Genomic DNA, 22,151 nt, shown 5'->3' on the forward strand with positions numbered 1-22,151 from the left:
CTTCATTGCAGTCACCTGACTGGAGATTCAGCAGAAGTAACCGATACTTTGGAGAATTTCCCTTCATCCGAAAGAGTCATTTGTGTGAGTGGGGGGGAGGAGGGGGTGCTTCTCTCAATGATGCAGTGCAGGGACATCACAGACCGCTTGCAGGCTGGCTGCTTCCTCCGTAGGTAGGTCAGCATGGGGCCTGGTGCTAATGTGCTGAAAGCTGTGCACCACAGATGATGGACCAATGCCGGAAGCGGCTTTCTGTCGTTACTCACAGCCACCACCCTGCTGCTGCTTCCAAAAAAGCATTACAGCAAAAAATAAAAATATTTTTCTCATTAAAGGACCAGGGGGAGGGAGAAGGGCAAGTGGGGGAGGAAAGGCCTATAAGCAGGCTAGATAGATTGGGCTGTGGAACTGAGATGAATGCTGTGAAGCTGTGCATTAATCACAGTGAGGGAGGGGGGAAAGATCATACAGCTCTATCAGGAGGAAACCATGCGTTATAAAACAATGCAGACACAGTGAAGCAACCGAACAGTCATGTGCGATAGGGAAAGGGGCGTTTCTGTTCAACCCAGGTAGGTGCCCCATTCTGTGGACGTTTTAATCCCCAAAATGAGAGGCTGGGGAGAATAAAAAAAAAAAAAAGACTCACGGCTAGGGCTCGTTCCCTATTAGGATGCTATGTCTGTGAGCTTCCTGTAAAACCCTCCCCACCCCACACACACACACTTTGCTTCAAAATACAAATCTTTAATGTCTCATTAACTCTATCCCCCTGTGCAAGCTCTACAGCAATCAGGAGATGAGACAGTAATAAATAATAATCGAGGCTGAGGCATCGCAGCCATAAGCTGGAGAGAGGCAAAAGCTCGTAAAAGAAGCTTGCAAATTTAGTCCCCTCGGAATACCCTCACTTGTCTTTGTTTCCTTTCAATCTACATTGGTATTAAGAGAGATGCTGCATCTCTCACTAATAAGTTGCACGAAACTTGTCACGTCCATTCCCGCAGCAAATGCGCTGAATTAAAAACTAAGCAACTGAAAGCCTTTCTGTTAAAGACTCAGAAGAGAGTGCACTTAAGAGTTACTTCCTACACGATTTGCAGTTTGAGCTACCACTTATAGACAAGTCTGAATAGCCCGATGAACAAGCATATCCTCAGGCGGGATCATTCAGCCTGAAATTCAGCTTTGGTCCTGTTATTGTGTTTAAAATGTGATCAGTGATGGCAGAACTGTTTGTCTTCCATTCCTGAGATTGGACAGTATGTTTCAGTTTCATTCCTGAGAACATTTCCAGTAAAACGATTCCTAGACTCCACAGATCTACAGCAGAGGTACATTCCGTTTCACTCTGGAGCCCTGCCGTTTCTCTAACTGATCATTTCACTAGCGGCTGTTCTAAAGGATGGACCCTGGCTCTCTGTTGCCAGAGGCTGATCTCAAGGATAGCACTGTAAATCTCAAGGTCCATGATAGCACTCAGTGAATTTACAGTGGTGTAGCTGAAGACAAGGGGCCGGCTTCTAGAAACGCTGATGTGAATACGAGGCAACTTGGTTTAAACCCCCCACACTCCAGTGAAATGATGGCCATGTGCTGAAGACTGAGCAAGTCAAAGGGGGCAGGGGGCAAAGGGAGCCACTTCCCACTAACTTTAAATGGAAGATGGGCACCTCTCTCTCGCTCTCTCCTTGGTAGAAAATCCCAGCTACAGCCTTTAATTTGTCAACTTTCCCACTGAAAAACATGAGTGTTTTGACTGCGTAATCAAACTGTGGCTTTCTCACAATTACCTGCCTTGCACTTGAAGGGACCTTTCCATTGGTCTCATTATTTCATTTCTCCACCCACTTGGGGCTTCAGAAAGTTGATTTCTTTTTTCAATGCTAGGCTTGCCTTGTGGGGGAGGAGGGAGGAACTCAAACGTCCTGATTTTTTTCTTTAATCAAAAGAATAATCAGTTATCGTCGCTCTGCTCCTGCTAATAATGTCAGTGCTAATGACGGCTGAACGCACCACATACGGAACACTGAGACCAAAAAAAAAAAAATTAAAAAATCTTCCTTTGGCCTAAGCTGAAATTTTAGGGCCCACTCCAGAATTTTATGATCATGCTTAACTTTAAGCTTCAGTCATCTCTTAAAGTTAAGCCCATGTCCACATCATTGCAGGGCCAGGGCTTTCGGGAGCAGAGAAGAAGCTCTTATTATGGTGACGAAGCCCACACGTATCCCTAGAGACAGTGAAGAACTAGATTTTTGTGGTACGACTGTGTTGCATAAATTCTTTGGGTAAAAATAATTCTAAGCAACTGAACCATGCAGTTTGAGAAACTAGTAGACGCAGTTGACGCAGGGAAAGCCGATTGGGATGTATAGCATTTTTCAATTTGCTTGTTTGCTTAAAAAAAAAAAAGAACCAACTGGGTTCCACACACTTGCCTGAAATAGCTCCTGAGCGTGGTGGAAGCGCTCTCTTCTCAAGGAGCTGAGTCAGCAAGGTTCTTAAGCACTTATGCAACTGCAGGCATGTGCCTAGTCCTCCTGAAGGCAACAGAGTAAACTGGCCTACTGATCAATGGTGTAAAACTGGTGTGACAGCAGAGCTGGGCCAAGACTAGGCAAAGGGGCCCTGTAACATCAGCTCATGCTTTGGTGGGCAAATAAACGGTATCCCACCTTGAGCCTTTATAGTGTGTTTGGAAAATACTGGCGATAGGCCTGGATAAATTTTGGATCTAGCCATGTTGGCCTGGCTAAAAAATGCAAACAGTTGGATTCAAACGTTGGCACTGGAGACCAGCTGCAAATGTGCCTCTGGAGGAGCTCAGGGCCTGATTTGGATCAGAGTTTTGTAAATGTGTATGTGTGATTTTTAAGTGCTAATTTGAAGCAGGTATTGGCCACTGCCCAAGAAGGCCATTCAGGATCTTGGAGCAATGGTCTAAACAGGTCTGACAAAGCCTATGGCATGTAATGCTGTTGCAGCTGTGTTGATCACAGGCGATTAGCAACACAAGGTGGGTGAGGTAATAGCTTTTATTGGCCCAACAGCCGGTGTGTGTGTGTGTGTCTGAGAGAGCAAGACAAGCTTTTGCGCTTACACAGAACGCAACTTCAGGTCCTATGGTCACATTAGTAGCACAATTACAGCAGTGTGCGTGTGTGCACCTGGAAGAACAAAAGATACTTTGCCTTGCTGAATGGGGCTGCAGCTTTGGGTAACATTTACTATTTTTACTGAGCTCATCTACAAGCCTGGGTCCTTCATACTGTACTTTATAGTTGGGCTAGTTTATCACTGGCACAGCCACTGACTTCAACATATTGTCAACTGGGGCAACAGCGCTTCACTTGTGCACATTCCTGCAGCTGGACAGAATCACAATTGGTTTACACCTTGTGACAACGCCACCAGGGTCTTTTGTGTGGGTTAGGCATGCTCTGAGAACGTGAACTGGGTCAGGTCCTGCAGGCAAGGAACCACCTAACTTGAGAATCCCACAGGGGCTTATGTGTGAGCTAGTCGCTGAAGAGCTTGGTGCCATCAGGACTTTGGCAACTTTGTGCGCACGCGCGCGCACACACACACACACACACACACACGCAGCAATTTAGGCGCCTACGGCCTTTACATGGCTAAGCAGCTGCTGGACAGGACTTTTGAGGAGCTCAGTAGTCCCTAAATGCTGGACCTTGCCACCTAAAGTCTTGTCTACACAGTGGAGTAATGTGCCCCACAGGGGCGTGATGTCTAAAGCCCACTAACATGCTGTGCATTAATTGGTCTGTGTAGACCCTGCGAGTGTGCACTGAAGGTTCCCCAGTTGCATGTCAATGTAGTGCTATGTGGATCTAGCCCCTAATGCCATAGTAGCTGTACTTGTATGAGTTCATGCACAGGAGTGTCTGAATGTCTCCTAGCACTCTCTCTCCACTGAGCTCTGTTACTGACACACCAGACAAAATGCACAGCCATGTGTGTGGGGGGTTGGCCGAATGGCTGTTTGAGGTTCTGCATTGACTGTGCGTGTGAAGGCACCAGACGCTATGTGACCTGGTGACCTCCATCCATTCCAAGTGAGGATGTGTTTGCTGGCAGTGCAAAAGCGGCTGCCCAATTAATGCTCAGTGAGAGGCCCAGGAGTGGGCTGGCAGGTTTGAAGGTCACAGACTGTTGCCAGAACACTGTGGGAAAGGTTACACAGCACCTGCCCGCGTTACGCCTTGTGCTAGCCCACTGTAAAACAATTACTTTAATGAGCACCCAAGTCACAACAACCAAACACGTTTGGAATATCCTGAAAACAAGGGGTTTGCAAAAGACGTGTTGACCCCACCTTTACTATCGGCTCAGTGCAGCTGCCCAAGTACTAAGACATGTCCACAGTTAAGATCATTATTGCTTACCCTGATCTTCTTGCTTCAAGAGACGATTTGAACTCTAGTAGCTGCTGTATCTTTTGCTAAATGAATGGGGGCTGTGTATATGAAAAAAACAACAAGTGAGACTATTAAAAGGGGGATTTTATTTATTACACTGGAGCTAGGCGCTAATGCACCAGTTCAGCTTTGATACACAATAAATCAGCAAAGCTGTTACTCAGTTTTGAACCAAGATTGCAGTGGCACTAAAAACACATTGAAAACATTTACTCTCTTCCCTTTTTTTTCCCCTCTTTTGTTTTTGGTACAAAAATGGTACAAACAACAATACAAAATAGTTGTGCTGTTGACGGTTACAAAAAAAGGGTTTTTGACCTTGTTTAACGGATGCACTTGCTTTTGCCTTTCGGCATGAATACATCGGAACACGAGAAGTCTTCTCGAAAACAACCACAATCATGCGGGCTGCTACACAGTTTGTCCATTTTAAAAGGAAACATGCAAAAAGAAAAGAAAAGAAAAACGCGCTCCAACTATACATGGTTTTTTTTTTGTTCCCCTACTTCATTTGTAGCTTTGAGCAAATAACTACATTATGTACACATTGCCGTGAGCAATTGTCGGTGGTTTCTGTGTGTACTTGAGATACCTTTTTCTTTCCACGTGAAACTGAGAGGATTTTTGCCTGGGAGAAAACTACATTGGCTCGTTGCTGTTTTTAAACCTATGCTTTTAACACATACATTGTTTCCCCCGACACTTTTACATTTACACTGAAGAGTTCCAAAAGACGGTACAAATAAAGGTCCCATAGTTTCAAGATGTCTTCAATATTTTTTTTAGGCCAATCAAAGATGCAACTGCTGCATGCGTGTTCTACAGACCCTTCACAGACTATAGCAATTATGCTTGGGTGAGATTCACCCCTGTGTGAGGGAACTATGGATTAATTAATTCCCACTGAAACCCTATGGGGTGAATTCAGATCTGAGCATCACTGAATCAGGCCTTAAAGGGTACATTGACCTAGTGCTGGCCTATGACCATGAGTGAATTTCACCCCATTGCTTTAAAATGATCAAAGGCAGCTTTCCTGGTCCAAAAACAGAAATATGAGTAGTACATAAGGACAGTTAATAGCACCAAAGGTTATCCATTCACTGTCAGTTTCCTGTAATCTCCTGTTGAGGGCGGCTCTTGTTTTGTTTTGTTGCAAATGACTTCCTTGACTGATGCTTAATATTTACAAGTTACATAATAAAGACATTGGATACTGACAGTTATCTTTACTAATGCTATGTCACTGGCCATGTTCGGTCATGAGGCAGTCGCAGGTGTGGGAGTGACCTCAGATATTTATGTTCTCTGGCTCAGAGACTATATGTAACCCTGGTCTCTGGGAGGTAGGGCGGCTTCTACATTGCATTCAGCATGCCCCTTGCTGGCCTCTTCCCTTCGACAGAGGTGAGAGGTGCTACAGTGTTTATTGACCATTGTAAGAGGCATAGTGGGGAAAATGGAAATCACAGAATGATGATACCAGGAGGGGGTAACTCTCCATTCTTCCTGAAGCCAACGCTCTTGCAATCATCTCCCACATCACATGGGAAGTGGAGGATGAAGGCACCCATGCTCGTATGTCTGGACTCCACGTCTTTCATTAATTAGCTTGTTATGCCTACTACTATTACGTAGATTATTCAGAGAATAAAGTTTTTGTCCCCAACAACATTAGCTGTTAAAAAATAACAACTTACAAGTGTGCCTTGATAGCTGGTATCCTGTGCCTCTAACAAAAAATGGTATGTCCCATCATCATAAGGTTCAGAGGAATGGTTTGGTACTAGGCTGGGTGGGAAATGTTTTTCCCCAACCCTGGGAAATGATCACATATCCACATTTTTTCTTGTCCTGAATCAGAATGAAAAGGCAAAACTCACAGTTTCACGAACCAAAAATCTGACATTTTTTGGAGGGTGGGAGTGTGTTTCAAGTCAATAGGAATATTTTATTTTGACATTTTCCTCTTTTTTAAATTAGTTTAATTTAACAAGATTTTGAAACAAAAAGTTGTTTTTGACTCAAAAAATTTGAAATTTTCCAGTTCAAAAATTGGCACTTTTTGCCCCAAAAACTTTTCACGTCAGAAGATTTGTTGAACCTAACCCTGTTTTCTGAATGGTTTTGGTTTTGACAAATCAGAATTTTTTGGCAAAAGAAAGAGTTTGTCAAAACAATTCTCAATCAGGTCTGTTTGATACAAACATCTTTTTAAAGGAGCACTGTTATCTTAAATATAAGCAAATTTCCTTGCCTATCTTACAACCAGCAACTAACATAATAAAGGTGAAAAATTGTAAAAAGTGTATTTATTTTTGCTATTTATGCTGCTTGCTTACCTTGTGCATGTCCCGCAGCTTGGACAGTGGGTCAGATTCTATCCACAATTACCCCTATGGACGTCATTGGGGTCTTATGGGAAAAGTGTGAGTAGAATTTGGTCAGAAGACAACAGATTAATTTGTTTCATGAATGGGCTCATATGCACCTACATGGGCTGTAATATTTGGAGGGGCAAATGCTGCAGGAAAATGTTTATTTTTAAAATTTCCAGTGGAAATAGGTTACTTTATTTTATTTTAAACCACTGAAAGATTTCTGATAGCCTTCGGATTGGTGAACACTAAATGTTGCAATATGCTTAACCCTAGCACTGTCCCTTTGACTGTTGGTGGATAAATGTCTTGTTCATCTCTATTGTAAGTCCACTTATTGAGATAATCAAATTAACTTGTACATAGTTACACTGTAAATCTCCTTAACCTCAGCTTCTTGTTATCATAGTTCAGCATTTTTACCTATACTACTACCATACTGTTTTTATGTTGGAAAATCCACCACCAAAGACACAAGAGGTAACACCAAACCTTCCAGAATAGATGTTTAGACTTTGCATTAGCCAACTAGTGCCAAGTAGTTTGAATAGCATAACTTAGAACTGGGGACCATCAGGTTTGACTCCTGGTTGGCTATTCACTTAGAATAAAGCTGTCCAGGGACTGGCTGTCTGCATAGAGGGAAAGAAACACGCTAGATAGAGAGAACTGGGCACTACTTGCATCTTGCGTCTCTATACTGGATAACTCCCTCCACCCCTTTTCCTTCTTCCTCCTCTGATGAAAAGGAGGTTACAATAATGGTTTCAAACAACTGACATGTACTAATTATTGAAAAACTCTAAGTGCATGTTTTTTATTCATTAATTTTGTTGCGATTGGGCAGTTTCCATGCAGGTGCATCATCCATCCTGATTATAATCTATTCAAGTCTAATGCTTTTCTGGAAAGAAAGAGGATCAAGACAGTACATGGATAAAGATCATAGGCCAAATCTCTGCAAGGAGACTGCAATTCAAAACGAGCTGCTGTACAAGCGCCGTTATTTCCCCATGTATCAGAGCAGGTACAAACTACTTGACTTGCCAGATGCTGTATAGAAAAGTTTGCCAGTGTGTTACGCTGGGCTGGAGGGGTGAGGTATGTGGTGCTAGTGAACTAATGCTTGTGAACATACTCTGCAAGTGGCAAGATGAAGAAGGCTGAGCTCCCAGTTATGGAGTAAATATTTTTGAAAGGCGTCAGATACTGGATTTGTCATGCACTGCACTTCATCCCAGTTGAGGCATCTGCTGACAAAAAGAACCTTTTGAACAACAGTGATGTGTCGCCACTGGACTCCTCATTGTTTCCTGACGTATTACCTGCCACAATTTTCTCTCCTCAAGAAACTTATATGTACACTTTCCGTTTTGTTTTTTTCCTGGATAGTGAAAGGATAAGCCAACCGAACCCCTCCCACCATACTTGGTAATTAATAATATAAAAGATAGAGATTGAGTCCTCTCAAGCATACTTTTACCACATTCCATTTCAGACAAGACACATTTCAAATGCTCATTAATTTACAGAAATTGCATTTTATAGAAAATATGATACAATGAAATATAAAATGCACTAGGAGCATTTTAAAAATCTATAGACACAATCCTGCATCTTAGTAGTCCCTCTTAAACAATGTCTGTTCATTATCACGCACACACTTTCTCTCCCGCTTCCCCCGTTTAACTCTCAGCATTCAATCTACATATCAAAAAAGCAGGATCATCCCCTGGATAATCACCTTCTGATACTGTGCACAGTCTTGGATTGAAATGAAAATATATCTAAGCACTTCTACAATTTTTAGTGAACCCACTGCAAAATTGTCTGCAGAATATAAAACACAGGTAATCCAAGATTTCATAGCACATGAATTAAGTGGCTCATAATCCATTAAATGTGGTTTATATTACACATCCATGCAGTCTAAATCATTTTACAAACATTAGACATAAAGCCACTAGTCCAAATCAGTAAAGGAAAAATGTAATAATAATAATAATAATAATAATTAATAATAATAAAAAGCTAATAACTATTTGTTATTGGTTAAACTGACCCTACATATAAACTAGGTAGTATGCTACCATTTATAATACTGACGTTGTGTCTGGATGCTGCAAAACCTCTTGCTTAATTGGCAATGTTTGAGCATGTTTACCACAAAATACTTACTAGGTCCTTGTTGCTTTTCTTCTCCAAAAGACATTTAATATAGATAGAAGTGCCTACCCATCAAATATAAAGGACACACATTAGTTGGGTTACATGATGCTGTTGAGCTTTGGCTACTGATGCTCAAAGGCATTAATATTGTACTAGACCTACTTTATTCTAATGTCATGGTAATGTACTGATAAACTGTCCGTGCTATTAACACTGCCCTAGTCTTGAGGTTACTGATTATGCTATCTCCCTGTGTATGGTTAAGCTAAGAAAACAGCATTGATTTTCATACTAACAAGCATCATTATGGATGCATGACAGCAACATGTAACCCAGCTTTTATTTACACTACTCAAAAGGTTGGTGGAGCCAAAAACACATCGATAGCAAAAAACAAACAAATGGCCTTTGGTCATTTCATGATTTACTGTAGAGTTTATGCAAGGTCTGTTTGAGATTTTTTTGTTGCAATAACCAAAGGCTTATCAATGCTATAGTTCTATGCAGCTACATCAAGTGTGACCAGGTTACAGGAGAAACCCCAGTCAATATTTTGCATCTGATAAAACTGAATTATATACAACAATATGACTAATTCACCACCTGCTTAGGCTTAAAGATGGCTGTTAAGATTTTTTTCCCCCACCCCAAAACGAGTCACCCACTTAAAAAAAAAAAGGCAAAAAAGAAACAATCTCCACAGTTTCTTTTGTTAACTCCTTCCCAGCTAGAACTGGCTTAGGGTCATAGAGAGTGCTGCTCAAGATGGTTGAAACATTTGTTTTTGTATGTTTGTTTTGATCACTCCTGAGATTGAAGGGAATCTGATACATGTACCAAAAGGCACTTTCAAATATATATATATATATATTTTAAAAACAGTGCTTCTGTTCTAAGAAATTCAAGTTAAGACAGAGTGCCTTTCACTCTCTTTAGTCATAAAGCGGATAAATGAGTGATATCCCAGCTGACATTTAAAAAAAAATGCAGCAGAGACCAGTGTTCATGCTAGACAGCTCAATGTTCTAAAAAAACCCAACCAAACCCATTAAAAAAACAAAAAGAAAAAAAAGAAAAACCTCCTAAATCACTACTAAAAATAATACAGTCAGCAGGGGATATTAATTAAAAAAGCTGCCACTTCTGTACAGTTCTTGCTTCTTCATTGTCTCTTTTTTTTCCTGTTTTCGTCTTTTTTTAAAATGTTCTTCCTTTTTTTTAAATAAGAACATGAGGTCAGTTTAATCTTCCTCGCCTCCCCCATACATGTCCGCCAGTTTCTTGAACCTAGGCCCCCAGTCGTTAAGGTAGTCGTAATCCTGATCGCCGGAGCTTGAGGAGTTGAGGGAGCTGACAGAGCCTGCAGTAGATCCGCTCCCCTCGTAGTCGAAGACCAGCAGGGAATCGTACGGAGGGGCTGTAGGGTCATTATCTGCTGCTCTCAAGCCCTGGGATTACAAAGAAACTGTAGTAATAGATGCTGTTTGTTATGTTCAGGGTATACACAGAGAGAAGTTAGATAAAAACATAAATATGCTTCCTGGATGATTGTAAGGTAACCCTACTTTATTTCTTAGAATTCAGAATGATAACACACAAGAACCCAAAACCAGAGAGAGACAAAGCAGGCTGCTCCATAAAAACTGAGAGACACAACTCACCCCACCTTACTCTAGGCTGTCTGTCTGCAGAACTGAGTGCTGCTCTCAGATCACACACTTCACTACAGAGCCCCTTTAGTCTGCAAGCAGGACCAGGAACACCACTTCCCCAAAATTCTTAAAGTGATACCTTGCAATTCTAACACTGTTCACTGTACCACACTGTTAAACTTAACAGAACTCTTCAGGGGCTGTGATAATGAGGACTGTAAGTACCTAGACAGACAGATTTAAACGGGAGTTCTGCATGTGGTGGCCTTGATCCAGCAAAACACTTAGGACCAGATTTTGTGCTACACCTGTACAAGGTGAGTCTCGGGCACATTTTGGAAAGCTCTCTGTTCTGGTTCACTTTGCACAGACCCTTTTATATGGCTGCAGTTGGGGCTAGGCTAGGGAAGAAGTCCTGGGATATGGATACAGATTTAATTCCAATCCAGTATAAGGGAAAAATAACATAATGGAAAGTACCTGATCTACAGCAAAAATTCCTTTTTATTAATCATTTCCAGAAACTTCAGTCAAGGTATGAGTGGGTGGAATTAGTTTTACTGGACTGAATAATAGTGGAAGTGTGTCTGCATGCAGAGGTGCGTAAACATCAGTGAAAAGAAGGGGAGAAAGAATTTAATGAGAAGAATAAGAAAAAACCCAGCAGAAACGGGTATAATGATAGAATTAAAGTGCTGCCACATTTATATTCTTGACATATGCAATGAATCATGTTTTGTCTCAGGGGAAATAACGCATTGATTGGTTCGCAAACACACAATCATTCATTTAAAAAATGATTGGCTAAATATTTTAAAAGAATTAAAAGTGCAGTAAAATTGCAATAATCTAACATGCTCTTCTCAGTTATGAGAAGCATTTCTCTGTTATGAAAAGGTTTTGGTGTCAAACAGAGCTTGTTGGAGATAGGGGCATATAAACCAATAGGGATCTGGGAGGCAGGAGCTCCTGATAGATTTTGTGGCTGTGAGCAAGTCATCTAACCCTTCTGCCACAGCTTCTCCAGCTGTAAAAACCCTCTCTTGGGCAGAACCAGGTGCTACTTTCATTTCAGGTAACTGCGAAAGTCCTAGGCACTGAAATGGGAGCAGGATTAGGGCACAGTTCTTTGAAGATGAAAAGCTACATGCTCAGTATTGCATTCTGGGTGAAATTAGAAAATAAACCTTGAGCTTCATTGTTGCATTTTGGCTCATTTTGATTTTAAAGCCTTGGCAGGGCCAAGTCCTGTTTCCATCACTTCCATTGACTTATGTCTGATTACTTGCCTGAGTAATGGGAGCAGAATTTTGGCCCATGGTGAGAACTGAAAATGTGTTGGTAAATTGTACTCCAAGCATTTTGTATCAGTGGCATTAGCTGACTGAACAAGCCTTGAGAAGTGACAGAGAAAGCCTAAAAGAACATACCTCATTAATAAAGTCACCAATGTCCCCAGGATGGGGAATTACTGGTCTTATAGGATACTGGGGTTCAGCACCAATGGGTCTCTCATCCACTCGTCTGACTCCGGGTGCCTTGTTCAGTACATGATCCATAGTCTCCGGCTGTTGAAGTTGGCTTAAATCATAATCCTGTAACAAATGGAGAGGCACAGAGTGAAAACTAGAGCTTTTCACTGAGATTTTTCAAGGAAGTCTACAACTACACTGGCATACAAATAACTTGATGGACCCAATCCTGTTTCAACTGAAGTCAATAGCAAAATTTCACCACCATATATATGGCATCTCTAGTTGTATTAATCTAATCTATAAATGACTCATGAAACTGACCCATATGTGCTCCATGAGACTAGCCCCGTTTAAAACAAATTTAACACCTAAGTTAAATCAAATACATTTCAACCACTGCGTATTTAACTTCAGTACCCTATATCTTTGTGATAACAACCTGGATTTATTGTACATGTGTGGCTGTGGATATATGTGCAACATTTTGATCAAATATGTCATTTACTGTAAGAAAATCAATATTGGTAGCTGTATTATTGCAATAATGTTTCTGTATTTTAAAAGATTAAAAACAAACTTGAATAGCATGTATGGATATAGATCTTTTGTAATGAATAGGTTCTTTTCCTATAGATCTATTACTGTAAAAATGAGAATAAGATTTTACCATGTAACAAGCACTAGGTAATATTTCAAAATCGTATCTGTAATGGTGTTTTGCTGCACTTTCTTTGCTGCTATTTTTAAAGAATTCTTCCTAAAACCACATTACTGTTGTCTGAAACCAGATTTTTCAGCTGGTTTGAATATTTATTACTTTGGATATGGGATGCTTAAATCTATAGGAGCAGTATTTATAAATAATATATTTGTGATATTAAAAACAAGAAAGAAGGAAGTGAAAGAAATGCTAATTATGGGGATTTTTGCATTGAATAAGAGCTTCACAAGCCTTGGACAAAGTTCTTGACTCAGATCATCTAGGTAGATCTTGACTATGAGAAGCTTCTTTCCCATGGATGTCAGAGGGGGTTCTGTAAAAGCAGGGAGAGCAGACTACTGGAGTTGACTCTGGATTCTGTTAAATAGGCATGACTGAGTTCATAAGTCCAGTGTTTTGACATTAGTGCAGAACTGATGCCAATACTGTCTTACTGTTTCCTTGTAATCCCCTGTCTCTTATACTTAGATTGGAAATTCTTTGGGGCAAGGATTGTCTTTTTATTCTGTGTTTTTACATTACCTAGCACAATGTGGTCCTGGTTCATGACTGGGGATCTTAAGCACTACCATAATAGAAACCATAAAAATTTCTTTTACGATAAAAGTGATGTCAGAATAATGATATACCTAAAGGAAAATGAGATTCTAGGGCAGTTCTGTTTGCCCTTTGTATTACGGTGCCTGGCCATATTCACTTCTGGAATAAATGAGCTCAGTTCCATTGACTTTGTTAGAGTTGAATCCATTCACACCAACAGTTAATTTGACATTGTGGATCTGTATGTATGAAGGCACAAATGTGTTATGCAGCCCGCATCAAACAAATGCTGATAAATCATTTATACCACCTCACAGCTTTATGTATTCTATACGGACAACAGATTTTAGAGAAGATCTATTTTAGAAATGGTTTAGAGAGTTTTTAATGGTACTATTTCTTGCATACTTCCACCTGAAAAGCCAGGACCTTAGTTGTGAGTGCAACTGTCCAGGGGCTGGAGAGAAGAAAACTAATACATTTCTAAAAGTCCCTAAAATAATCTGAGATCGGCAGGAACAAATGCATAAGCAATTTACAGCTGTACATTAGACGCATGATCTATGTACTATGATCATATTATACACACACACATTGAAAATTCCACACACAGTATATATCAATATTTTCTTTACATCTGTAACTCCTCCCCGTCTACACAATACTGAAACTGGAGAAAAGCCTGTTGAGTGTCTTTGGGTTAAGTTTAGAGGCGAGAGCAACAAGGGTGATGTCATGTTGGGCATCTGCTATAGACCACCAGACCAGGAGGATGAGGTAGACGAGGCTTTCTTTGGACAATGAACAGAAATTTCCAGATCAGAGGCCCTGGTTCTCATGGGGGAGTTCAATCACCCTGACATCTGCTGGGAGAACAATACAGTAGTGCACGGGGACAACTTCCTGGTGCAAGTGCTGAAGGAACCAACCAGGGTCCATGCTCCTCTTGATCTGAGGCTCACAAATAGGGAAAAATTGGTAGGGGAAGTAGAAGTGAGTGGAAAGCTGGGCAGCAGTGACCATAAGTTGGTCGAGTTCAGGATCCCGACAAAAGGAGGAAATGAGAGCAGCAGAATACAGACCCTGCTGGACTTCAGAAAGGCAGACTTTGACTCCCTCAGGCAACTGATGGGCAGGATCCCCTGGGAGGCTAATATGAGGGGGACGGGAGTCCAGGAGAGCTGGCTATATTTTAAAGAAGCCTTATTGAGGGCACAGGAACAAACCACCCCGATGTGCAGAAAGAATAGCAAATATGGCAGGTGACCAACTTGGCTTAACAGAGAAATCTTCAGTGAGCTTAAACACAAAAAGGAAGCTCACAAGAAGTGGAAACTTCGACAGAGGACTAGGGAGGAGTATAAGAATATTGCTTGAGCATGCAGGGGTGTAATCAGGAAGGCCAAAGCACAACTGAAGTTGCAGCTAGCAAGGGATGTGAAGGGTAAGAAGAAGGGTTTCTACAGGTATGTTAGCAACAAGAAGAAGGTCCGGGAAAGAATGGGACCCTTAGTGAATGCGGGAGGCAACCTAGTGACAGATGATGTGGAAAAGGCTGAAGTACTCAATCCTTTTTTTGCCTCAGTCTTCACAGATAAGGTCAGCTCCCAGACTGCTGCACTGGGCAGCACTGTATGGGGAGGACGTGAGCAGCCCTCAGTGATGAAAGAACAGGTTAAAGACTGTTTAGAAAAGCTGGACATACACAAGACCATGGGGCTGGATGCAATGCATCCGAGGGTGCTGAGGGAGTTGGCTGATGTGATTGTAGAGCCATTGGCCATTATCTCTGAAAACTCGTGGTGACTGGGGGAGGTCCCGCACAATTGGAAAAAGGCAAATATAGTGCCCATATTTTAAGAAGGGAAGAAGGAGAATCCAGGGAACTACTTCGGACCAGTCAGCCTTACCTCAGTGCCTGGAAAAATCATGGAGCAGGTCCTCAAGGAAACCATTTTGAAATACTTGGAGGAGAGGAAGGTGAACAGGAATAGTCAACATGGTTTCACCAAGGGCAAGTCATGCCTGACCAACCTGATTGCCTTCTATGACAAGATAACTGGCCCTGTGGATATGGGGAAAGTGGTGGACATGATATACCTTGACTTTAGCAAAGCTTTTGATACGGTCTCCCACAGTATTCTTGCCAGCAAGTAAAAAAGTATGGATTTGATTAATGGACTAAAAGGTGGATAGAAACCTGGCTAGATTGTTGGGCTCAACAGGTAGTGATCAACGGCTCGATGTCTAGTTGGTAGCCGGTATCAAGCAGAGTGCCCCAGGGTTCGGTCCTGAGGTTCAACAAGGACAAGTGCACTTAGGACGGAAGAATCCCATGCACTGCTACAGGCGGGGGACTGACTGACCAAGCAGCAGTTCTGCAGAAAAGGACCTGGAGATTACAGTGGATGAGAAGCTGGATATGAATCAACAGTGTGTCCTTGTTGCTAAGAAGGCTAATGGCAAATTGGGCTGCATTAGTAGGAGCACTGCCAGCAGATGGAGGGAAGTGATTATTCCCCTCTATTTGGCACGGATGAGGCCATATCTGGAGTACTGCATCCAGTTTTGGGCCCCCCACTACAGAAAGGATGTGGACAAACTGGAGAGAGTCCAGCAGAGGGCAACTAAAATGATTAGGGGGCTGGAGCACATGACTTATGAGGAGAGGCTGAGGGAACTGGGCTTATTTAGTCTGCAGAAGAGAAGAGTGAGGGGGGCTTTGATAGCAGCCTTCAACTACCTGAAGGGGGGGTTCCAAAGAGGATGGAGCTAGGCCAGGGGTGGGCAAACTTTTTGGCCTGAGGGCTGCATCGGGTTTCTGAAATTGTATGGAGGGCTGGTTAGGGGAGGCTTGGCCTCCCCAAACAGTCAGGCATGGCCTGGCCCTCCCCATCTGGTCCCCCCCCTGCTTCTTGCCCCCTGATGGCCTCCCCGGGACTCCTGCCCCATCCACCCCCTGCTCTCAGTCCCCTGACCGCCCCCGGATCGCCCACCCCAACTGCTGCCTGCTGCCCCATCCGACCCCTCCTCTCCTTCCTGACTGCCCCCCTGGAACCGCTGCCCCCATTCAACCCCCCTGTTCCTCGCTCTCTGACTGCCCCAACCCCTATCCAGCCCCTAACCACCCACCGAACTCCCCTGCCCTCTATCCAACCCCCCTGCTTCCTGTCCCCTACCCCCTTACCACGCTGCCTGGAGCACCGGTGGCTTGCAGCGCGGCTGCACCAGGACAAGCAGCTGCACCGCGGAGCACAGAGCACTGGGTCAGGCCGGGTTCCGCAGCCACGCCGCCCAGAGCATTGCACCAGCAGCGAGGTAAGATTGAGGGGGAGGGGGAACAGCAGGGGAGGGGCCCGGGGTGAGCCTCCCGGGACAGGAGCTCAGGGGCCGGGCAGGATGGTCCTGTGGGCCGGATGTGGCCCGCGGGCTGTAGTTTGCCCACCTCTGAGCTAGGCTGTTCTCAGTGGTGGCAGATGACCGAACAAGGAGCAAATGTCTTAAGTTGCAATGGGGGAGGTCTAGGTTGGATATTAGGGAAAACTATTTCATTAGGAGGGTGGTGAAACACTGGAATGGGTTATCTCCATCCGTAGAGGTTTTTAAGGCCCAGCTTGACAAAGCCCTGGCTGGCATGATTTAGTTGGGGTTGGTCCTGCTTTGAGCAGGGGGTTGGACTAGATGACCTCCTGAGGTCTCTTCCAACCCTAATCTTCTATGATTCTATGAACACACCACACCATTCCCATTTACACACACGGCTTAACTGCGAAGCAAAGCTTTGTCATTATCAGCTTTGCAATGGAAAAGAAAATCCCCGAACCTATTTAGACATTTCTTACAAATTAAGGCCAGAAATTAAGAGAAATGAAAGGCACATTAAAGACTATTAAGGAAATACAGAAAATGCCCAAGGCTCAAGCAAACCCTGGGGCCCTGGGACCCAGGGGAGGTGGTAGCTGCTATCTGATTTTATGCAGGCATCTAAATGGAAAATACACAATTTTAATTATTAAAATAACAGAAATATTGTTTATATGTTAGTGTCAATATGTTGGTTTATCAAATTTTCCCCAGCAGATAGGCTTATGTGGATAAATGCTACACCTGTCCCACGTCACTGTCCAACATGCCTGGAAATGTCCCATCCATGGTGCATTGTCCCAGCTACATACAATGGACCAAGCTGCTTCTTATATATGCTCGTGCAACACCACTGAAGCCAACAGAGTTGCACAGGCATAAATGAGGAAAGAACTTGAACCTGTGCATATAAATCAATGACCCCCCCACCCCCAGAATAAACTGTAACTTCTAGTACACCTCTGTATCAGCTAATGTAAATCTCGTGGCTACACGCTGGCCAGGATGAGCCTGGCAGCCACTGCTTATCTAAAATATCAAACTTGAGAGCAGAATGAAGATTGTGAGGTTTGTAAGATGCAGAGAAACAACTCTGGGTGACCCCAGGCTGAGTGTTCAGCTCTCCTCACCTGGTCTTCCTCTCCACCTCCCTCTTCATCGTATTTCAGAATATTGTCCCTCACATCATCTTCAGGGTCGATCAGAAGTTGCTTCGTATGCCTCTCCTTTTCCCTGCGTTTCATCCACACCACAAACAGCAAGACCATGGCTGCAACAATGAATGACAGGAGCCAGAGTAGTGAGATTTCACATAGCACACGGACAAACTGCATCGGTTGAAAGGAGCATGTTAAAACACCCTAACCTCTCCCCTCCCCCGCTTCCCTAACAAAGAGCTACATCCTGATTTATTCACCCAGAAGCAGCAGAGGTATGTACCATCTCTGTGCTATTAGTTCCATTTTGTTAAGGCTACATTTATAGCAGTGTTAGCGGTTAATGCTGTGGTAAATAGAGCTGGGGGCACGGCTGACTTTTGGGTTTACTGGGTTTTTGGGTTCCAAAAAACGGAAAAGAAAAATCATTATGGGCGGAACGGAAACCCAAACTTTTCAGCATATTTTGTTAATCAAAAATATCAGAAAAATTATATTCCTGGTTGAATGAAATTATTCATTTCAGGTATTTTAAATAAAACCAAAGCAAATGAAGGGCTAAATTCACAAGGTGCAAACCCCTTTTACTCAATAGCCCAGTGGCTAGGGCTTTCTCCTGAGATGTGGGACAGTCAGTTTCAGATGCCCACTCTAGAACAAGGGCTGGAACTCAGGTTTCTCCCTTCCCAGGTGAGTGCCCCAAACAGGCTATAGACGGATATCTTCCAGGCTGTCCTGTTGAAGCTGCTCCACTTTGTATAAGTAATTAAATATCCAGAGGAGCAGGGACTGGCCCCAGGGTCTCCCCCACTCCCCTCACCATAAGTGCCCTCACCGCTGTGTGATAGCATCATTCTGATTCTCTTTCTCTGGCGCTATGACCATTGAAGAATTTTATACAAAATGGAACAGCTTCAGCAAGCCGCCAAAATCAGCACAACAAATGTCACCCAATACCTCAATTGCTAGAATCCTCTGAATGTTTCAAGGTGTAATTTTTAACCAAACAAGCCTGGAATAAATTGCAAATGCAGTAACTTTTAGCATGGATTACAAATCCCAATATGATTGAGGAAGAATACTTACATTCTACTAGTAAGCTTCATGCATTCTTACCTGTTATTGCATGTTAAGAATATAAAAGGGATGGGGAGGTGTAGATTCCCGCAAAAGCTCTTTGCTACCCATATTCCTTTAAGCATGTTGATTGAGGCCAAGGCTGAAAGGAGCCACATGCATAATCCAAAAGAAAATGAACAGAAAATGGGAGAACAGTAGTGTTCTCCAAGCATTTATTCTAAAATGCAAGTGACTGCAAGAACTGAAGGATGAAGGAACAAGGAAAGGGGCATCAAGATGTTAAGAAGCAACCAAGCCACAGTCTAATGCCGAGCACTTTCACGAGTGGGTGATTTTCAGTGGCAGAACAATAATGCCCTTTGAGTTTATAAGACGACACTGCTGTGATCTTTCTTCCCCCTTAATGATCTGCAATTTACTCAGAAGGGATGTAATGGGGTGGATAACTTTAGTCCACATAATTCAATTTGGACTCATTCTCACTCTTTTTATGTGGGGGTGGAGGGGGAAGGGGGCTTTCTATATTTCCAAAATCACATTAACTAAAGCATTCAGATATGCTTTTTGGTGCCTGCTTGGAGAATGGTTCTAAGGATCTTTCAAATCCTTTCAGGGAGTGGTGCTGGGTTTCGCAGCACAAGGGAGTGCAAGACCAAGTCTGGTAACACAGAGCTAAGTTCTTGAGGCATCAGTTTTTATATACCAGGCTCAGGGCTGGCCCACAACGTTTTGGCACCTGAGGTGGGGAGCTCAAATGACGCCCCCATGCCTCCTCACTTGGGCCAAAACATTGAAAGATCTCAATTCTGCCTTCTTCCTGTTCTACTCCTCTCATGGTACTGCTCTGCTACCTACCCTAAAGGAGAACTAACAAATTAAAATGCCTTGTTCAAAAATTTTAAGTAACACTTAACTTTCAAATGCCTGAACAGCAAATGTAACTTTTCTTGTCTGCATAGTAAACACCCATTTTTTCATGTTCTGTGTGTATATAAATCTCCTCACTGTATTTTCCACTGAATGCATCCAATGAAGTGAGCTGTAGCGCACGAAAGCTTATGCTCAAATAAAGTGGTTAGTCTCTAAGGTGCCACAAGTCCTCCTTTTCTTTTTGCGAATACAGACTAACACGGCTGCTACTCTGAAACCTGTCATAGTAAACACTGGCATTTTTATCTGTTTGAATAATCAAAGTGGTGCTTTCCATGCCTTCTTGGTTGCAAAGATTTGCTTCCTGAAGGTCCACAGTCTGGGCCAGCTCATGCCGTTGAGATGGTTGCAAGGCCGACCAGCCTCTCCTGTGTCATTGTGAAGCGTAGCTGTAATTTTATTAACTTCAGGTTGGAGAAGCTGCTTTCTCCACTGGCAACTGTTACAGGAAGTGTTAGAAGTATGCGCAGAGAAACAAAAGCATTTGGAAAGAGGGTGGTCATCTTATTTGTGCACGTATATTCCAGAACAGCCTTTGGAGTTGATCCTGCTGAAATGTATCTTGAAAGGGCTTTCAGTTCATCACCTAAATCACTCGCATCAATAGCGCGCATGTCATCATGTGTCAACACTGTCTCTAGTGCCCTGCATTGCTGGTGTAGGTCTTCTTCAGATATAGTGAGGAGTTTGGAAATATCATACAACATCCCAAATATACTGCTGTGTTCCTTGAGTTGCATGAAAAGTTCTTCAACAGACTGTATTGCACAATCTAGCACCTGGTTAAAGAAGTCAACTTCTGTGCATCTAGAGCAGAGAGAATACATGCACCAGGAGCAGACACAATTTTCTACACTCCGGGTCTTAGTGGCGTCCCCCCCACAGTCTGGCACCTAAGGCGGCCGCCTCAGTTTGCCTCATGGTAAGGCCAGCCCTGGCCAGGTTGTAGTTAATCTCCCTGGTTCAGATGCTACAGTGACATAGGTAGGTAAATCATTCTTAAATCACAGGAAGATGTTTGCCACTTAAACAGCGTTACACAAACACGATGCTAGCTTCCAAGCTCTGTAACCTTGTTCTTCAAAGCCCCATCTCCCAGGGGCTGAACTTTCCAAAAAGGCTAACAGAGTGAGACACATTAGCAGCAGTAAGGACTCTCCCAGGTCTCCACTAACACTAGGTAATGCAACTCTCTTGTTGTTAGCTTTAAAAAAATTTCATCGTTATCCTAGTTTTTACTTGAATAACTGATATACAGCTGAGAAAAGAACAATCAGATTATGGCTCTGTCGCATTATTTTCACTAGGAAAAAATGTGTTTTTAACTGGTGATAGCTAACGTGCTAACTAGTATGCGGTAAAATCCTAGTGAAGACAAGGCAGCTTGTAGTTTTAACATGAGTTAGCAGACGCAGATACACCCTAGGGTCCCTATAGTCTTTGCCTCACCCGGCTAACTCATATTAAAATCACAGATCACCTTGTCATCACTAAGATTTTACCTCATGTTCTTCCTACATATTAGCTAACTCGCCTTAAGAACACATCTTTTTCCCAAGTGAAGAGACACCTGCAGGGAGAATGCAGGGTTTTCAAATTCTGTTTGGAGGCTCTAGCTCTCCCCGGGTATTTAGCTGAACAATGGGAATGAACATTTCATATTTTGCTGTGTCTCGCTGTGGTTTTTAAAACATTTTTGCTCCTTGTCTCCTCATGGTGTCTCAGCATCACTTCCCTGAACACAAGAGGGAAAATGAGACAAACTTGGGCTGTGCAGACTCCAAGGGACTTGCAATCAAGGTGAGATATCCGATGTCCTTTCATCTAAAGTGGTTAGAAGCTTGGAGTTCTTCCTCTTTCTTTTCTTCTGAGTGCTACAGTATTTATACCGAACAAGAATTCACTGAAGTGAATAGAAGAGGACTGGACAACTAATTACTGCCATTGTGTGCCAACGGGCTGCCATCCCTGCCTGCTAGCTAACAGAACTGTTTTCAGATCATTCTGCATTTCTTTACAGCGTATCCTAGATCTATTCTGGAGTAAAAGAAAAATTTGAAAAAAAAGGTAACTCTTATCTCTCAAGTAAAACCTCTTGACTATTTAGCAGATGACTCAAGTCATTTTTCCAGTCTCTCACAACAAGCTTCCTGCCTGGCACGCAAAGAAAATATTATAATGGTAGCAGGGTTTTTTTTTTTAATGCTACTTTTCCATCGAGTTTTTGGAAAAACGGTGCCATTA

General features: G+C 42.8%; 1 protein-coding gene across 3 annotated transcripts in view; it reads right to left on the reverse strand.

Moving 5' to 3' along the window:
• Positions 1 to 4,525: 4,525 nt before the first annotated feature.
• Positions 4,526 to 22,151, reverse strand: part of CDH4 (cadherin 4) — a 665,178-nt gene continuing 647,552 nt past the window's right edge. For all 3 annotated transcript variants that reach the window (XM_084645889.1, XM_084645891.1, XM_084645890.1), the window contains 3 exons: positions 17,871 to 18,010; positions 12,072 to 12,236; positions 4,526 to 10,437 (listed from right to left, as the gene is read on the reverse strand). In XM_084645889.1, coding sequence (XP_084502015.1) covers positions 10,231 to 10,437; positions 12,072 to 12,236; positions 17,871 to 18,010 — 512 coding nt within the window. In that variant the 3' untranslated portion in view covers positions 4,526 to 10,230. The remainder of the gene's footprint in view (positions 10,438 to 12,071; positions 12,237 to 17,870; positions 18,011 to 22,151) is intronic.

Source organism: Lepidochelys olivacea, assembly GCF_965140295.1.
Source record: "Lepidochelys olivacea isolate rLepOli2 genome assembly, chromosome: 13".
Taxonomy (NCBI): Eukaryota; Metazoa; Chordata; order Testudines; family Cheloniidae; genus Lepidochelys; species Lepidochelys olivacea.